The sequence below is a fragment of the Thamnophis sirtalis genome, unplaced genomic scaffold, assembly GCF_051295495.1.
Source record: "Thamnophis sirtalis isolate CommonGarterSnake01/CBP01778 unplaced genomic scaffold, rThaSir2_p1.2 scaffold_10, whole genome shotgun sequence".
Classification (NCBI taxonomy): domain Eukaryota; kingdom Metazoa; phylum Chordata; class Lepidosauria; order Squamata; family Natricidae; genus Thamnophis; species Thamnophis sirtalis.
Genome location: NW_028261390.1, coordinates 51,819,299 through 51,837,909, shown reverse-complemented (window position 1 = coordinate 51,837,909; position 18,611 = coordinate 51,819,299). Strand labels below are relative to the sequence as shown.

The 18,611-nt window shown below is 40.2% G+C and overlaps 1 protein-coding gene across 4 annotated transcripts in view; it reads left to right on the top strand.

Annotated features, from left to right (window-relative positions):
• The window catches only part of GALNTL6 (polypeptide N-acetylgalactosaminyltransferase like 6), a 576,396-nt gene that overhangs the window by 475,933 nt on the left and 81,852 nt on the right, over positions 1-18,611 (top strand). For all 4 annotated transcript variants that reach the window (XM_014068575.2, XM_087724585.1, XM_087724584.1 and 1 more), the window contains 2 exons: positions 6,774-6,891; positions 16,425-16,532. In XM_014068575.2, the coding sequence (XP_013924050.2) occupies positions 6,774-6,891; positions 16,425-16,532 (226 nt within the window). The remainder of the gene's footprint in view (positions 1-6,773; positions 6,892-16,424; positions 16,533-18,611) is intronic.

Genomic DNA, 18,611 nt, shown 5'->3' with positions numbered 1-18,611 from the left:
ATTAATCCCTAGAGACTTCAGCCTACATTAAATATGAGTATTTATCTTTAAGTCACCAGCCTTTCTGCCCATCCCCAGCTGAACTAGTGCAACTAAGTGGGAAACGAGTGACCTGCTGCATCCCTGATCAAAGGAACAATATTCACCTGCTCTCTGCTGCATGGCAGATCACAGGCTGTATCATTAATGGTATGTCTCATCCACTTAGCAAAGTATTAGGCCCTTGTCAGCTTGAATCAATGTCAGTATGTGCAGGTTTGAGACAGCCCATAGGAAAGGCAATCAAGTTCTGGCTCACTAAGAAAGTGGGCCATGGAACATATTTAATCCTCTCATGGAGGAAAAGAAAAAAATATTTTGACTTTTTGTCTATTGCAATCAGATGCATCTAAGAGAAAGAAAGAATAAAATCTGTTTTTGGCTGAAGATTGCTTTATTACTATTACGGCTACCTCCTCTAACACTTTGCTGAAAAGAACAAAAATGAAATAAATGGAAGGATTCAAACAGAAATCAAAAATATTTTCTAAGAAACTGGTTTCAATCAACAGCCAAATTATGATGGGGAAGGAAGTATAGAATTTGTAAGCAAGTAGATTGAAATAATATTCTAGTGATTGAACTCATATTTTTCATTCACTTTAATCTTTTTTTTTCTTGTATGTTAATAGTAATCTATCTTCCTTATTTAAAAAATATGTTATTACAATTTTTAATTTCACAATTTTAATGTGATTTATATTACTTGTTATTCATGATTTTTTTTATTATTATAGTTTAAAAGTAATTTGGCGAATCAAAGATATTCAGTAATTTTCTACTATATTTAATCTTAGAATAGATGGATGGATGGATGGATGGATGGATGGATGGATGGATGGATGGATGGATGGATGGACGGACGGACGGATAGACGGATAGACGCATAGATGGATAGATGGATAGATAGATAAAGAGAGAGAGAGAGAGAACAAGCTTTTTTCCTGTTCTGAATTCCATTTTTAAGAGAGAGATACATTTTTACTTTGTGATTAATTCAGCATGACTTCCTTTGTATGACTGAATATAATTTAAAAAATAGAAATATTTTCATAGACAGAAGGCTCACTATCCTTGGCTAAATTTGGTGTGTGTATGAGTATCTACATCAGGAGTGTAACTCATGTTGTCATAGTGACGTCACCTGACGTATCATGACTTTTTCCCTCTTCGCTAAACTGGTCATGGGCATGGCCAGCGCATGACACATTTGACAGCCCTGGTCTACATCTAAAACCGTAGGCTTACTTTCATTACCTTTAAAATAAATTCATATGAGTGGAAAAGATACCTGTGTATTGATTTACTTTCAGGAAAGCATGCTCAGGAAAGGCTTTGGCTTGCTGAAGCATTGCTCATAAAATTCTAATCAACCACTTGTAATCCTAAACAAAGCATAACAAAACCCCTGGGCCATCCAGCTAGACATTTGAAATATTCATTTCCTTCCTTCAGTGAGAGATAATATTTTTCTAATTGGATATTAATCCTTTTGAAATGCAGTCTTTCTATTCTAATTTCATTGTCTTAAAGTGGAATCCACGGCGTTATCGTCTTTGCTAGGTTTGCAAGTTAAGAGGTGGAGTTGTTATTTTGCTCTAGCTAAAATAACATAGCTCTGCTTTTATTTGTGTCGGTAGGACTTGTACTGGTGTGATGGAAATAAATTTACTCACAGGCTTGCTTGTTAGCTTGAAAGTCTTGTTTGTTCCTTTTTAAAACTAAGATTAGCAAAACCTTACACTTCTAATGCTGTGGTATCATTCTTGCCTACTTTTTCAGTTTGCTCAAGAACAATAGAAATAGAGATCTGACCTTTCCCATATTCTAATTAGATTTTTAATACAGAAGAGAAATAAGACTGTGCTTCTGAAAGCCTACAACAACACAATGTGTTTGTACAGTTGGCAATTTATTTATTTCATTATCCCTCTGAGGATTTGGATGTGACTTATATAATTATTCCATTTCCTCTGCTGTTTTATCCTCACAGGGACAATTCTGCAAGGTATATTAGATTTAGAGATATTTATTGACCCAAGATCACAAGGCAAACTCAGTGGCTGAGTAAGAATTTTAAACTAAATTTCACCTGTCCTAATCTAACATGCTTTGCATAGACATAAGCATTTGTGGAATATATTCTTCTAATAATTGTGGCTATTTCCAATAGATTCCATGCAGCTCAGATGACTTCAAATAACATTTCATGATGTTTTGCATAACTTACCCAAAAGAGTATAAAAGGAGATCAGGGCCATGTATTCTCTGAACTTCACCATGGAATATGAATCTAGAACTATACGGGTTCACATAATTTACCCATCTTAGGTAACAAGTGAGCATTGCACTTAATCCAGAGGTGGGTTCCTGCCAGTTCTAACTTCTTCTATAGAAGAAGTTCTACAAATCTACAGTGCCGTTTAGAACCGGTTCCAGCTCCCTCCCCCCGCCTGTCCGCACATCATCAAGATGAAGAGCGAGAGGAGGAATTATGGGAATTGAAGTCCACAAGTCTTAAAGCTGTCAGGTTTGAAAACCCCTGGTGGTTTTTTTTTCTAAAGGATTAGGGGTGCAAGGGTCTTGTAATTTGACAACTTTAAGACTTGCACACTTCAATGCCAGAGTTCCTGAGCCAACATGACTGAAGGAGGAATTCTGGGAGTTGAAGTCCACAAGTCTTAAAGCTGCCAAGTTTGAACACTCCTGGGTTTTTTTTCTAGAGAGTTAGGGGTGCAAGGGTCTTGTAACTTGACAGCTTTAAGACTTGCATGCTTCAAATGCCAGAGTTTCTGAGCCAACATTTTGGTTGCTAAGCAAGAGCGTTGTTAAGTGAGTTTCACCACATTGTACAAGTTGGCCATGCTCACCCAGTCACATGATTGCCAAGCCACTCCCACTCGGTCACATGGCCAGCAAGCCACTCCCACAAAGCAGGCCACACCTACAGAAGAGGTTCTAAAAAAATTTGAAACCCACCACTGACTTAATCTGACCATTAAACTCAGCTTTGGAAACTTGGTATGCTTGACCAGGCCTTCTACTTTAAAAATCATCCTCATCATCTCTAGTCAACCAAGTTCTGTTAGTATTTATATAATTTATTGCAAAACAAATATCTTCACTTAGTTTAAAGTATCAGTTTTCATTCTAGTTTGATGCCATTTATTTTATGCATTAATAAAAAAGAACATGCCAGAATAATAAATTCTGTAAATGTGATAAATACTACAAATAATTTTAAAAATTCCATATTTAGGATGGCTACATACATATCCTTCCTCTCTCTGCGTTTAAAGTATAAGGTAACATAATCACACAAAAAAGGAAGCAGAATTGCATGAAAATTGTGCATGATGGTTTATATTACACAAATGCTACATTAGAAATAACTAATAAAATGTCTAGAAGCATAAAGTCCATCATCCTTCAAAACAAGATGGAAAATGTGCTGGTATTCTTTGTCTGTTATCTAATGATAAAGGTTTCCCCTGTCCAGTTGTGTCCATCTTTAGGGGCAGTGCTCATCTCTGTTTCTTAGCTGAGTGAGCTAACATTGTCTAAAGGCACTTTCAATTCAATTTCAACCTTTATTGTCAGAGTACAACATGTGTACAATGAGATTGACTGAGCCAATTTCTGTGATCATGTGGCCAGCAAGACTATATATTGAGGCGCATGGAGTGCTAGTACTTTCCCATTGAAATGGTACCTATTTATCTACACACATTTGCATCCTTTTGAACTGTGGGTGGGCAGGAAATGGGGTAAGTAATGGTTTATCCTGTCACGTGACAGTTGGGTCTTGAACCTGGACTGTCAGATTTTCAACTGACAAGCCTAGCACCTTTAATCACTGAGCCATTTTGTTCCCTGGCTATTGTCTATTGCTTATTTGTTGCTTAAATAGACATCCCTTTGCATAAACTATAAAAAACTAAAACAGCCAGTATATTCTATCTAACAGTATTTTGGCTCAGTAGCTTTCCAAATTTAATAAGATTTGTTATTATTTTGGATGACCAAATTTCACCCTCAGCAATGTAATGTGGCTACTGATCTCAATTTTTGAAGATCCTTTTTTGAATTATGGTGTGAATTTCATTTTCCTTACATTTCAAAGATCCTGTAGCATGTTGAATTATCATGCTGAATTTCATTTTCCTTCTGTTTTGAGCCAGGAAACACACAGTGCTATTTCCCTAGGTCTGAAGAGTTTGCCATTCCATTCTGGAAAGTGTCAGACAGAGCTCAGAATATGCTTCAGCTAAATCCTCTAACATTTAGCTCAAATATATACAATCGTTTATTTTTTATACTCACTTAAAGAATATTTTAAAGGTAGACATCTGTAACTTGCTATAAATTTGGAGTATCTTGTTTTAACAAATTAATATGCTGGTGTTTCAGACAACGTTAAATATGTGTCTTTGATCTCAAGATACAATTAAGTCAACAACAAATTCTTTTTTGACACCCCAGAGGATGTTTAGTAATTCTTGAATGTCAATCTTAGTTTACTGGCGGTTTAACATGGCACAATGAATATTCAAATATAGCCTTTAGCTTCTTCTATCATTCTTTTGTGACTTAATGAGTTTCAACGCTGGATCAACGAGATGTATTTACAGTCCACCTATAAACTGGTTTGGAATGAACAGAAGAAAGTTTGACCAGTACTATTCTAATATATACATATATCTATCTACATGTCAAATTTTATTTTAAACATTTATAGATATGCCTGTTGCAGTTTTCTGTACCAAGAAATCATTCATATATATATATATATATATATAAACTTTCTGGCAGCAGAAGTATATATAAAAAATAAATAAAATGACAGTTCTGAAATAGGAAAAATGTGATAAATCACGTTCTTATTCTTTGATTCCACTACCTCGAAGTCCAAAGCTAGTTCATGTTAAAATGTCATATCCAATCCAATTTTCTATATTTTAATGAATCCCCAAAAATGAATCTGTCATTGCATGTGTAATATAAATGAAAAGAGAGGGCAGTCACTCAAAACTAAGATCAATTATTCCGTATTCTATAGAACTCTATCAAATCTGTGTATTTGTTGGCATGCAAATATTGTTTCTACTTTGATTGAATGAATCTTCCCATAGTTTATATATTTTTATATATTGATTTTAATTTCTTTCAAAAAAAAAAAGGAATAATTTCAACGAATCTTTGTTCTGAATTATGTAGTCACTGAATCATAGACCAATGGGGTCATTTTTAGAAAATATGTTTTTGCTGTAGCAGTATTTATTTATTCCTCTAGTTGATAGTTAGATAGTTAGGTAATTAGTTTTATGTCCCACCTTTTCTTCAAGGGTAGTATGAGTAGTGGTCTCTTTGAAAAAATTTCTTTGCATACACAAACTTGCAAGATATGTTGCCTAATTGATAGTGAATGTCCCATATCATACTGTAAAGTTAAAATTATAACTCTTGTCTTTACTGCATAGTGTTCTGATGGAGTACATAAGATCTTAAAATAAATAAAATAAATAAAAAATCTTAAAATAAAATGGTTCATAGGCTGATTTTATTCTAAAATATTTGTCTATGGGTTCAATAAATATGAATATTGCCTAGGGGTGAGAAGTAAAAGCTATGAAATAGCATTTAAATATATAACTTATTTGATAAGCTGAAAATTACAAGATATAGCTATCCCAGCTTTTGGAATTAAATGCATTAACTAAAATATTCTATCATTTTTTTTCTTGTCTTGGCATGTGCAAATTGAAACTAAGTGAGAAAAGATGTACTAATGTACATACTGTATGCTAAGGCTGTCCACAATAGAGAAAGCATACCTCCGTGTTAAGATTACTATCATGAAGTAGTTGCATCTAAATTTCATGTCCTAGGTTTTCTTCTAGGAGTTAAAAGTGGCATATCCAACATTCCTTCCTACAATTTCTATCAGAACAAATCTGTAAAGGAGGTTGAGTCTTTCCAATTATCTCCATCACCCAAATCACTATATAAAACTATCTCTCATTCACAGTATAGTGCAATCATCCTTTCTTAGAAATTATTGGGATTAAGAGGGGCCAGACATTGCTGTCTTTCATTTATTTAATGCCTTATTTTTCTACCCCTTTCAAGACTTTGTTATAGCTTTTTCTTTATTGCAGGGGATCTATGCAGGGCCAAAAAAAGAAACACCTTTGCAATATCCTCAGTGTACCTTCTTGAAAACTGTACCTAGCATTTGAACCAGCCATATCTGATTGTAATACTGTAATGCTTACAGAAGCTAAACTATGTAACTCTGTTACAGATAATGCGATCTTCATGGTCATGTGTATGTATGGCATCATGGCTCAACCTAAACCATAATCTCATCTGTTATGAGATTTCATGGTGGCAACTGAACAACCATCTAAATACCTTATCACCTAGTAGCAAACATATTGATATTAAAGTACTGAATTGAAAAAGATTCTAAGAATATTGTACATACTGTATAATCTGCAATAGGGTTCTCCTTGTGGATATCTTCCAGATATGTATATTCTCTGGATTCCTAGCTAGCAGCTATCTGGGAATTATGCAAGATGAAATACAATTCATATGGAGGATAAAAACCTCCATATACACATGTAATATTGTAAAAATAGCAAGTATCAGTATCTATGATGGATTAACATGGTTTTCTCTCATGCCTTGATAATATCCATCACCTGAAGTCTCTTGTGTTTCTTTCTTAGATCTCCTGTTATGGCTGGAGGCCTCTTTGCTATTAACCGACAGTGGTTTTGGGATCTTGGTGGCTATGACCCTGGATTAGAAATCTGGGGAGGAGAACAGTATGAAATATCATTCAAGGTAAGCACTTATGGTATACACTTCTTTTCTATGATGATGGCCATGATGGTGCAGTGGTTAGAATGCATTAATGCAGGCTACTTCTTCTGTCTGCCAGCTGCTGGCTGCCTGCAATTTGGCAGTTTGATTCTCACCAGCTCAAAGTTGACTCAACCCTCCACCCTTCTAAGGTCAGTAAAATGAGGACCTAGATTATTGGGGGCAATATGCTGATGCTATAAACTTCTTAGAGATGGCTTTTTTCTACTCTTTTAAAAAAAAATCACTAAAGTGGTCACTGGAAGATATGTGTTTAATTGGAATATTAGAAAGAACTTATTTATCTCTTCCTTCTCACCATTTTGGGGGGAGGTGTTGTGATCTCCCTATAAGGATCTAGTAGGTCATTGGATAAAAGACTAGATAGATTTTTGGTATGATTCAACATACCAAATATCCTTATGCATATCTGATCCAGGGGTGGGTTCCTGCCAGTTCTAACCAGTTCATTAGAAGAGGTTCCACAAATCTAGTGTGCCAGTTAGAACCGATTCCACTGGTGGAACGCCCCCTCGCTTCCTCACCCCCGGGTCCCGCCCATCCACCACTCATCCGCTCGCTCCTGCTGCCTATTGCTGCCTGCTGAGGAGGTAAGTAAGCCATTTGCTGGCGCAGCGGCTTTTGGGGCTAATGGGGCTTGGGTTTCCAGCCTGTCAGCCCCCGCCACTTCATGTCTGTTGCAGTCACAAGGAGCTGAGGAGAGCGCGGAGAAGAGTGCGAAGGTTATTGGCTATCCAGGAAGCCATGCAACTTGGTTTAGCCTCCCTGGACATCGCAGCAGCAAGCCCAAGCACTCCAATCTTGGTGGTTTTTGCATCAGCACGTGCTGCAAGAGGGAGTGAGTGAAGACCTTTCCTGGATTGCTGGTTGTGGAGATGCGGGCCCGTTGCCCCGTGCTCAGCAAGCAAGTCCGGGGAAGTCCTTTGCGCCAGCCAGAAAAGATCTTCACTCACTCCCTCTTGCAGCATGCCCCGATGCGAAAAATGCTGAGATCTGCACGCTTGGGGCTGCTGCGACACCAAGGGAGGCTAAACCAAGTCCAGAGCCCATCTGCAGGGGGAGGGATCCCCCTCACATTCCTTGTCTTCCCAGATGGGCTCCGGACCAGCAGAGACTCCTCCTCCTTTTTAACCAGGTGGCTATCAGAGAAAAGACGGCAGTCCGTGCCCGTGAGCAAGACGCGCAAAAGCTCCACGGAGGAGCAGAATCACCTTAATCATGTTGAGCTGTACAGTCAAAAAAAACTTTCCCTTCTGTAGAAAAAAAAGGATATAAAATTCAGAGACTGACTGAAGGAGGAAATTCCTTAGCCAGGGCACCCTTTGCTCCGCCACAGCAACCTTTTCAAGCAGAACCAGACTAGTTTGAAAGCCTCGCCTTCTACTTCCCAGCTGCCCAGGCTCCGTCCCGCAGAAAAAATCCCCTTCGCCAAAGCTCTATAGGCGAGCACTGCCTCTGCCCGCCATAATCTCCGGAGAGAACTTTGCAACTAGTTGAGGAGCAGCGAGCAGCAGACTTGAGTGTTTGCATACATTCAGCAAAGATCATTCTGAACCCCACTACTTTGGATGACCCGATGGATTTTACGATCAACGTGCACCCCTGGAAGGTGTTGAAGAAGGACAGGCAGCTCAGCCTGATCCAGGACGACGGGTTATAGACAGAGAAAGAGAGGGAGAGAGACAGACACAGACACACAGAGAGAGAGAGAGAGAGAGATAGACAGTGAGTGAGAAACAGACAGACACAGAGACAGACAGACAGACAGACAGACACAAACACAGAGAGTATGACAGAGAGAGAAAAAGAGGTAGGGAGGGAGATAGAGACAAAGAGCCACACAGAGAGTGAGAGACAGACAGACACACACACACACAGAGAGAGAGAGAAACAGAAAAAGAAATGAAGAAAGAAAAAAGAAAGAAAAAGAAAGTGGGAGAGAGATATGAAAGGAGGGAAGGAAGGAAGGAAGGAAAGAAAGAAAGAAGAAAGAAAGAAGAAAGAAAGAAAGAAAGAAGAAAGAAAGAAAGAAAGAAAGAGAAAGAAAGAAAGAAAGAAAGAAAGAAAGAAAGAAAGAAAGAAAGAAAGAAAGAAAGAGAAAGATAGATAGATAGATAGATAGATAGATAGATAGATAGATAGATAGATAGATAGATAGATAGATAGATAGATAGATAGATAAAGTTAGAGAGAGACAAAAAGAAGGAAGGAACCTTCTGTTGGCGGGCTGCTGCGGACACAGAGTCAGGCGAAAGAAAGTGACTTTTGCCCGCCTGAGCTAGCGGGCTGCCGTGGACACAGGGGCAGGCGGAAGAAAGTCTCCTTTGCCTGCCTGAGCTGGCGGGCTGCCCTCCCTGCCTCTCCTATCCCCTTCCTCTCTTCACTCATCTCAAACAAACAACAAACACACACACACACACACAAAGTTGCACCAGAAGGATTAAATTTGAATTCCTCCCCCTCCCTCCGACCCACACATACACGTACCTTTTCTTTTACAGCTGTTTCACAGAGGATTTCAACTCTGCTCTTGCCTGCCATCATGAAAATGTAAAAATGTAAAAGGAAAAAGGCAAGAGCGGAGGTCAGGCTGGGCTAGTTGCTGCCAGAGTTGCCATGGATGACTCTGCTTAACTGTTTAAAAAAGCCTCTAAAAAAACACCCTCTACAGGAGGAGGCAGGAGAACCACGTGCCTCACCTACCTCAGGAATTTTTTGGCTTTTAAACCTTGCTTAACTCTGCTCGAGTAATCATAAAGTCAGACTAGACGAGGCACGGGGTTCTCGTGCCTCCTCCTGTAGAGGGCGTTTTTTAGAGGCTTTTTTAAACAGTTAAGCACTAAGCAGAGTCATCCACTGTGACTCTGGCAGCAACTAGCTCAGACTTTTTCCTTTTTCTGCCTCCCCTGCCTCCCCTGACTGCACATCACTGTGTATGTGTGTGTTGAAGGATGTCAAAGTCTGCAATATTGTGGGTGCAGCATTGCAGTTCATCCCCACCTCCTCTGTTATGTGCCACCAAATGTACAAACAAAAGGGGTGGGATTTCTATAATGATACTGCATCCATGATCCTGTAGATTTTAGCCCCCATGAGACACTATCACATGCAAAACCAGATGCTTATTTGATAATCTACAATTTGACAATATATAATTTCATAAAGTACAACTTTTTTTAAATGTAGAGGAAATGGTTCCCATTTGTATTTTCCTATTTTTCCAATTGACAGATTTGGACCACAATACTAATCTTAAACAAAACTTTGTACATTGCTCCAAGAGGTTCCCAGTCCAATTTAATCTATCGTAATGCCTATCTTGTGTTTTAATGCAAATTTAGTGTGTCAAATGTTAGCAATTGTGCTATTCTTGTTGCTTCTTCAAACATCATTGAAGCATGGAACAAATCCATCTGTATTAGTAATACACTAGAGCAGATTACACAGAATGGACTCACAAATGATGGCATGGGATGTCTGAACTCCAAACCATGTAGTGAGGGTTATTTCAGCAGAATAAAAACGAACTGGGGGAATTGAGTTCATGCAGTATAATTTTCAATTGAGTCTTTTCTGAGCAAAACAAATCTAAAGACATAAAAGTCCATAAGCCAAACGTATGACAGTTGATTTAGACTGCATCAGGTTACACTCTCTATTGTTAAGGTATTTCACAGCTAAATGCACATTGGTCTTGTATCTCACAATTCTGGCAGAAGACATAAAGACTGCATTATTCTACTTCCTGTGTTCCTTTTATTTGTCATTGGAAGAAACATAATTGCATGGCAGCCTATTCCTCACTACACAGAAACCATGGTAACCATACTGGAAGCTTGGATACTAACTGTCTCTGTCTGTTTTGTTCCTTGATATATCCTCTGAAGGAGAATAAATTACATCAGGACTCATTTTATCTATATCTGCTCATTCATTTCATTACTGTGAGTTGACCCTAAGGGTACATGTCCTTCCCCATGGATATAATTTTAAATGACTTTCAATAGCATTTTCTACTATTCATATAGAAGCTATTCTCTGCCTCAGTCAGACCCCAGTTGGAAATAGGAACAAACTGTACATAGAATGTATTGTCTCCTTTGAAACTAGTGCAAAAGGTAAAGGAATAGAAGCGAGGTAAGGATTTTTTTTGTGTGTAGAGTATTGAGAGTCAGGAAATAAGTAGTGAACAAAGTTTTATGCTAAGGTAAAGGTAGTAATTTAAGTTGCAATTTAGTTCAAAGGCCCATGGGGCCAGGTAATTAGAAATTCAGTATCTGTTTCTGGAATCTACAGTTAGTGCTTCAGCAGATCAACTCCAGCATTAAAGCCTGGAGATCTCCTAAATCAGGTTGCTCAGTCTTTATTTACTTGCCTTTAATGCTCCTCAGCCCCATCATTCATCCCCTCTAAAATCCCAAATGTCAAATCACTGAGAACCATTGTAATAAGATGCTCAATTCATTGAACCAAATAAACCCACATTGAAATATCCATCCAGGCTCAGAGGTCAATATGTGACTTTGAGCTACTTTGGCCTATCTATCCCTCAGATCAATTGTGAAGACAAGTCATCTTCCAGTCTCACCCAAAGCCCCACAATAGGGCCAGGCCAGATATTTTCTTCTGCTGACTAGTACTATCATTGTATCACTCATGTGTGTGGATGGATGGATGGATGGATGGATGGATGGATGGATGGATGGATGGATGGATGGATGGATGGGTGGGCAGACAGGCAGACAATTAGCTATGGGAATACACCAGGGCACTTAGGGCAGCAAAAAGATCGCATATAGCCACCCTGGTAGCATCCGCTGAGTCCCGTCCAGCCGCCCTGTTTAGGATAACCCGCTCCCTATTGAACAAAAGGGAGGCGGGGGAACCCTTGCAGGACAGAGCTGAAGAATATGCCCAATTCTTGGCGGACAAAATTGCTCGGTTTCGGTCGGACTTGGACTCCACCCTCGCAGTTCCAGCCGAGGCGCAGGGGGACCAAGTAGAACAGCTCTGGGTTGAGTTTCAGGACGTTACCCCCGGGGATGTGGACAAGGCCATGAGAGCTGTAAGTACCTCCACCTGTGTCCTGGATCCGTGTCCCTCATGGCTGGTTACTAACTGCAGTGAGGTGACACGAGGCTGGATCCAGGCGGTTGTAACCGCCTCCCTTCGGGAGGGGAACTTCCCCGCCACACTGAAAGCGGCGGTGGTGAGACCCCTCCTGAAGAAACCATCCTTGGATCCAGCTGTTCTTAATAGCTATCGTCCAGTCTCCAACCTTCCCTTCTTGGGGAAGGTTGTTGAGAAGGTGGTGGCCTTCCAGTTCCAACGGTCCTTGGAAGAAGCAAACTATCTAGACCCCTTCCAGTCAGGCTTCAGGCCCGGTTACAGCACAGAAACCGCTTTGGTCGCATTGATGGATGATCTCTGGAGAGCCAGAGATGAAGGACATTCCTCCATCCTGGTCCTCCTTGACCTCTCAGCGGCTTTCGATACCATCGACCATGGTATCCTTCTGCGACGACTGCGGGAGGTGGGAGTGGGAGGCACCGTGCTACGGTGGTTCTCCTCCTACCTCTCGGACAGGTCACAGTCGGTGTTAGTGGGGGGGCAGAGATCGTCCCCTAGGCCCCTAAATTATGGGGTGCCTCAGGGCTCGGTCTTATCCCCCCTACTATTCAACATCTACATGAAACCGCTGGGAGAGATCATCCGCAGGCACGGGATTAGATACCATCAATATGCGGACGATACTCAATTGTATCTGTCCGCCCCGTGCCAACTCAATGAAGCGGTAGACGTGATGAGCCGGGGCCTTGAGGCCGTTATGGACTGGATGAGGGTTAACAAGCTTGTGCTCAACCCAGAAAAGACCGAGTGGCTGTTGTGTTTTCCTCCCAAAGATTTGGCTAATATTCCACCACTCAGGCTGGGGGGTCAAATTTTATACCCCTCAGAGAGGGTACGCAACTTGGGAGTCCTCCTGGATCCACAGCTGTCATTTGACCACCACTTAACGGCTGTGACCAGGGGGGCATTCGCCCAGGTTCGCCTGGTGCGCCAGTTGCGACCCTACCTGAATCGGGAGGCGCTCACAACAGTCACTCGGGCCCTTGTGACCTCTAGGCTGGAATACTGCAATGTGCTCTACATGGGGCTGCCCTTGAGGAGCATCCGGCGACTTCAGCTAGTGCAGAACGCAGCCGCGCGAGTGATTGCGGGTGCACCCCGATTCACCCGCATAACACCTATCCTCCGCGAGCTGCGCTGGCTACCTGTCGATCTCCGGATGCGCTTCAAGGTGTTATTAATCACCCATAAAGCCCTACATGGCGGTGGATCTGGATACTTGAGAGACCGCCTTCTGCCAATTACATCCCTGCGACCGATAAGATCCCATAGATTAGGCCTCCTCCGTATCCCATCGGCCAGCCAGTGTCGGCTGGCAACTACAAGGAGGAGGGCCTTCTCAGCAGTAGCCCCGACCCTTTGGAACGAGCTCCCCGTGGAGATTCGTACCCTCTCCACCGTCCAAGCCTTCCGCATAGCCTTGAAGAACTGGCTCGCCCGTCAGGCCTGGGGATAAGGATAGTTACCCCTCCCGAATGATGAATGTATGTTGCTTACTATTTTATTATATGTTTCTGTCTTAATGTCTGTATTCCCCCTTCCCGGTTTTGTGTGAGCCGCCCTGAGTCCCCTCAGGGAAAAGGGCGGCCTACAAATACTAATAAAATTCTAAATTCTAAAATGTCTATATTGTTCCAAGTCTTTAATCTTTAATGCATTCAAATCAGATGTCTCTGGTTTAGAGTTATGGGAGTGGTTGGGTGTGTAGGCTCTTATGTTCACCAATGCTGCTACTATGCAGTTTTTGCTCTTGACTGTTCAGATAATAGTCTGAATAAGACTGAAATGAAATATATATTGATGTATTATGCATCATATTTATACAGCTACCCATCTTACAAAAACATGACTTGGTAGCATATAACAATGATTTAAGAAAAAAACCCATTAATTGTATAAAAAGACAATATATAAAAAAGATACTCTAAGAAAAATGGAAAAAGAAAAATAGCTAACCCCACTAGGGACAAAGCACAAGTAACCACAAGAGTCCTCCACACCCAGGTTATATGGACTCTCCTAAATACATAAGAATAGGATCTCCGTACACCCAATTATGTCTCTACCTGGAACACTGATGTACAAACTAGCAAAAACCCTGCAGAGGAAACTCAGACACATGGCCAATGAGTCAACCCACTCAATAAATTCCCCAGAACAATTTCTCCAATGCATCAAGCACACCAAGATCAGCAAGAAAGAAATCATGGTCTCCTTTGACATCACCTGTCTTCACCTTGATTGACATCAACCTGGCTAAGGAAACCATACACCATCTACTTACTAAACACCACACCCACAAAGATGATGCCATCACAAAATACTCTGTGTCCAAAGAAACCATGATGAAACTATCTATGCCTATAACACATACTTTAAGTTCAATGGGAAAAATCTATAAGCAAGTACAAGGTTCCCCAATGGGATCACCCATACCAGGCCTAATATGAAGGAGTTATACAATGACTCAAATGCATAGCTCTACCCATCATCCAACCGAATTCTGAACACACTGTGTTGATGACATCTCTGTCATTAAAGAAATACACCGCCTACTCAGTAATATGGGATCAAATTCATATGTGACAAAGAAACAGACAACAGTCTTCCATTCCTCAACGTTGACAAGCAATTCTACTAACAGGCACCTTGACCTACAACCAGCCTACAAATCCCTTCGGAATCCAAATCAGCTGCACAGCTAACCAGAAACAGCATCAACCTTTGACCAATCCACACAAGCCACTTCCCCAGCCAGCATTTCATCTCCCAGTGATCCTCACCTATAACTTTCCTATCACAAAACCCATCACAAGGCTGTCATTATGACTCACACATTACCCATCACAAGATCCATTACAAGACCCTCACTTCACCCCCACACCTGAAGTCCTTATAAACAGAAGAACACTAACACTGACAGACTCTAAACTCCGTTGAAGAGTTTACCCATAGCCTGGTAATGAAACCAACCCACAAGCTCAGAGAATGAATATGACATACATCAGTGCTAACAAGAACATGTAGAACACTTATTAGACTATTTGTAAATTCAAGTCTAAGCTGATTACTATTTGCTTAGTAAAAGCTGTTGGCTTTGGTTTTCCCATGAATATATTCATATGTATTCATATTCAGCAAAGGAATAAAAATATCCCTGAATATGTGTGTGTGTGTGTGTGTGTGTGTGTGTGTGTGTGTGTGTGTGTAAATGATAGACCATATTTTTAATAGTTTCAAGGTACATCTTGAGGGAAATAGGGAGGAAGAAAAGAAGTGTTCTGTGTAAAAAAAAAGCCTAAGAAGATAGATTAATCTCCCAATATAATGGAAAATAGATATTAGATCAGTGATGGCTAATCTTTTTGTCGTTAGGTGCCAAAAGTGTGTGCATACCCCTGCACCCATAATGCATTGTATGTATGCACCCCCATGTGTCCCTCCCTCTACAATGCACCCCACCCCCCACACCAGTGGTGGGTTTCAAAAAATTTTAGAACCTCTTCTGTACTTGTGACCTCCTTTTTGGCAGTGGCTTGCCGGCAATGTGACCGGGTGGGAGTGGCTTGCCAGCCATGTGACTGGGTGGGCATGGCCAACTTGTAAAATGTGGTGAAACTCACTTAACAACGCTCTTGCTAGCAACCAAAATGTTGGCTCAGAAACTCTGGCATTTGAAGCACGCAAGTCTTAAAGCTGTCAAGTTACAAGACCCTTGCATCCCTAACACTTTAGAAAAAAAAAACCAGGGGTTTTCAAACTTGACAGCTTTAAGATTTGTGGATTTCAACTCCCAGAATTCCTCCTCTCGCTCTTCATCTTGATGATATGCGGACAGGCGGGGGAGGGAGCTGGAACCGGTTCTAAATGGCACTGTAGATTTGTGGAACCACTTCTATAGAAGAGGTTAGAACTGGCAGGAACCCACCCCTGCCCCGCACATATGCTCATGACCCTCCCCAGTGCTCCCTCACCCACATGCATATACCTTTGCCCCCTCACATCCCCCCCCCGTGCCCATTTTGGGCCTGGAAGGTCTCCTACACCAACTTGGAAGCCAAAATGGGGCAAGGGGGACAGCACACACTCCCCCCCCCCCGTGCCCCATTTTGGGCCTGGAAACCTCCTGCACCAACTTGCAGCAAATTATGAAAAGTGAATTTTAGTTCGGTAAGGACATTATCATACGCATATAGATGCTAGTTCAATTTTGCTACATATAATACTTCTTTTTTTCCTATTCCCAAAGAAACAAATGACTGCAACCAGGATAAATCTCAAAAACTTTAAATATTGTATCTGCTTGTATTCTCAGTGGCTGTTTAATTCTTGTGATCACATTTGAACCCCCATTTCTCTCACAGGTCTGGATGTGTGGAGGTGGCATGTTTGACGTTCCATGTTCTAGAGTTGGGCACATCTATAGGAAATATGTTCCATATAAAGTCCCATCTGGTACCAGTTTAGCAAGGGTAAGTTCCTGGACTTTAATAACTCCCTGACTTTAAAAAGTCTACAATACATTTTTGCTTTATTTTAAGTTATAGTCAAATATCACATTCCCAACTTCCAATCTTATCTTGAAGAATTAAGTATAAAACATCTCCTTTAAGAGACATTTTAGAAATATTAATTTATGGGCCCTGACACAAAATAGCTGCCATAATAGGAATGGCCAGTCACAAAAGTACACATTTACTAGGAGGAAAACTGGTAATTGCTAATTGTCTAGCCTTTAAATATGATCTCCATTATATCAATTGCCTTTTTTATTTTCTGGGCAAGTGTAAGCAGTTCTGTGACTAGGAGTGCCTGTTGTCAGCTTTAATCTGAATATCAGCTATGCTTTTTAATGGATCGAGTCTAATACATCATACATTAATACCTCATGTTTACATTTAATTTTTATTGAAAAGCTTTCACAGAAATAAAAGAGAAATGTGAAATAATATATCATAAGAGTAAGAAAAAGAAAAAAGAAAAATGTAAAATAAGAAAATACAATATAGAAATAAATTCAACCTGGGGGAAAAAGATAAATAAAGAAACTATTTCAAATCTTTTCAGGAGGTACAAACAATCTTATCCTAATTTTTTCCCCTCAATAAAATTACATCCTATTTTTTCTCCTTTGCATATTCAACCTTTTTCGGTCAGAAAATCCATAAATCATCAGTTCAGCTTTTTTTCATTTTTAGCAAAAAGTTTTCAATCTCAGATAAAAGTACACATTGTCTTATTTCTGACCAAATCCGTAATCTTTACAATTCCACTCTTCTGTTGTAGGTATTTCCAGTTTTTTCATCTTTGTGCATGAAATAAACTCACCATATGTTTAGATTCTATAACACACTCCACATGAGGATAGCCTAAAACTGCCCTAGTACAGAATAAGCCTAAATGGGGTGGGGTGCCTAATACTTTCTCAGGGGACAACTTGTAATATTAACTAGATACTGAAAGAAAATTATTTCTTTATAACGCTGAGATGTTTTTTATAATTATAAAACCAAGATAAAAATACAGATGACTGTACCACAATAGTACTTCTATTGGCATTCCTTTCAAAAATCCTGTACAAAATATTTTCTTCAGTTCATTAAATTTCATAAATGTAGTACGGAACACATTTGTAGAACACACACACACATGAGGGCGCACGCATGCACACACACAAACACACACACACGGAGGGAGGGAGGGAGGGAGGGAGGGAGGGAGGGATTGGTCCATTGATTCCCAACTATACAATGGAAAAAAACAAACTTTCTGAAGATTTTTGAAGGCTTTCTAGTTTCTTATGGTGACCCAACAATGCAAGATTTACTTCACTGGCAATGGAAGGTAGGCCTGTCTCCATCATTAGATAAGAAACACCCTGGGGACTCCCCAAAATATTTTATATGAATTTATTTTGATGTACTTCCAATTGGTCAAGACCCTTTTCATCTCATACCCATATTGCAGCCTGATCCTGCATATGGGTTATCACCTTGCCATGGAATATTTTAAGTGTAGAATCTACTAGCTGTCCCATAATAACCTGTGGCCTAAGAAAATGAGGAAGCTTTTATTATGTCACATGCAAAAGAAGATGAAGTTGTTGTTCATTCCACATATTTAGACCAGAGATTTGTAATTTTTTTATTGGCAAAAAAGCTTTCTCCTTCCTTCCTTCCTTCCTTCCTTCCTTCCTTCCTTCATTCATTCATTCATTCATTCATTCATTCATTCCTTTTTATATAATACCCTTAATAGTTCTGGTCTTTGGTTGAGTCAAACACTTCTCTTTTTATGTTCCACTTTCTGGGAACAATGACTTTTCAAACTTTCTAAACCATTGCCAGTTCTTGCTTTCACTTTCACTGCAATCAATTTTCTTTTTGTTTTTGATGTCCAACCTATCCTTTGCCTGCTCTTGTCTAATCTAGCCTCTTTAGGCAGAAACAACTTGATTCCTAGAATCATCTGCACAGCATCACTCCTATGGCAAACTGTTATGACCTAGGTTGCCTAGGCAGAGAATGACGATAGAGTCGGTTTTTTGCTTT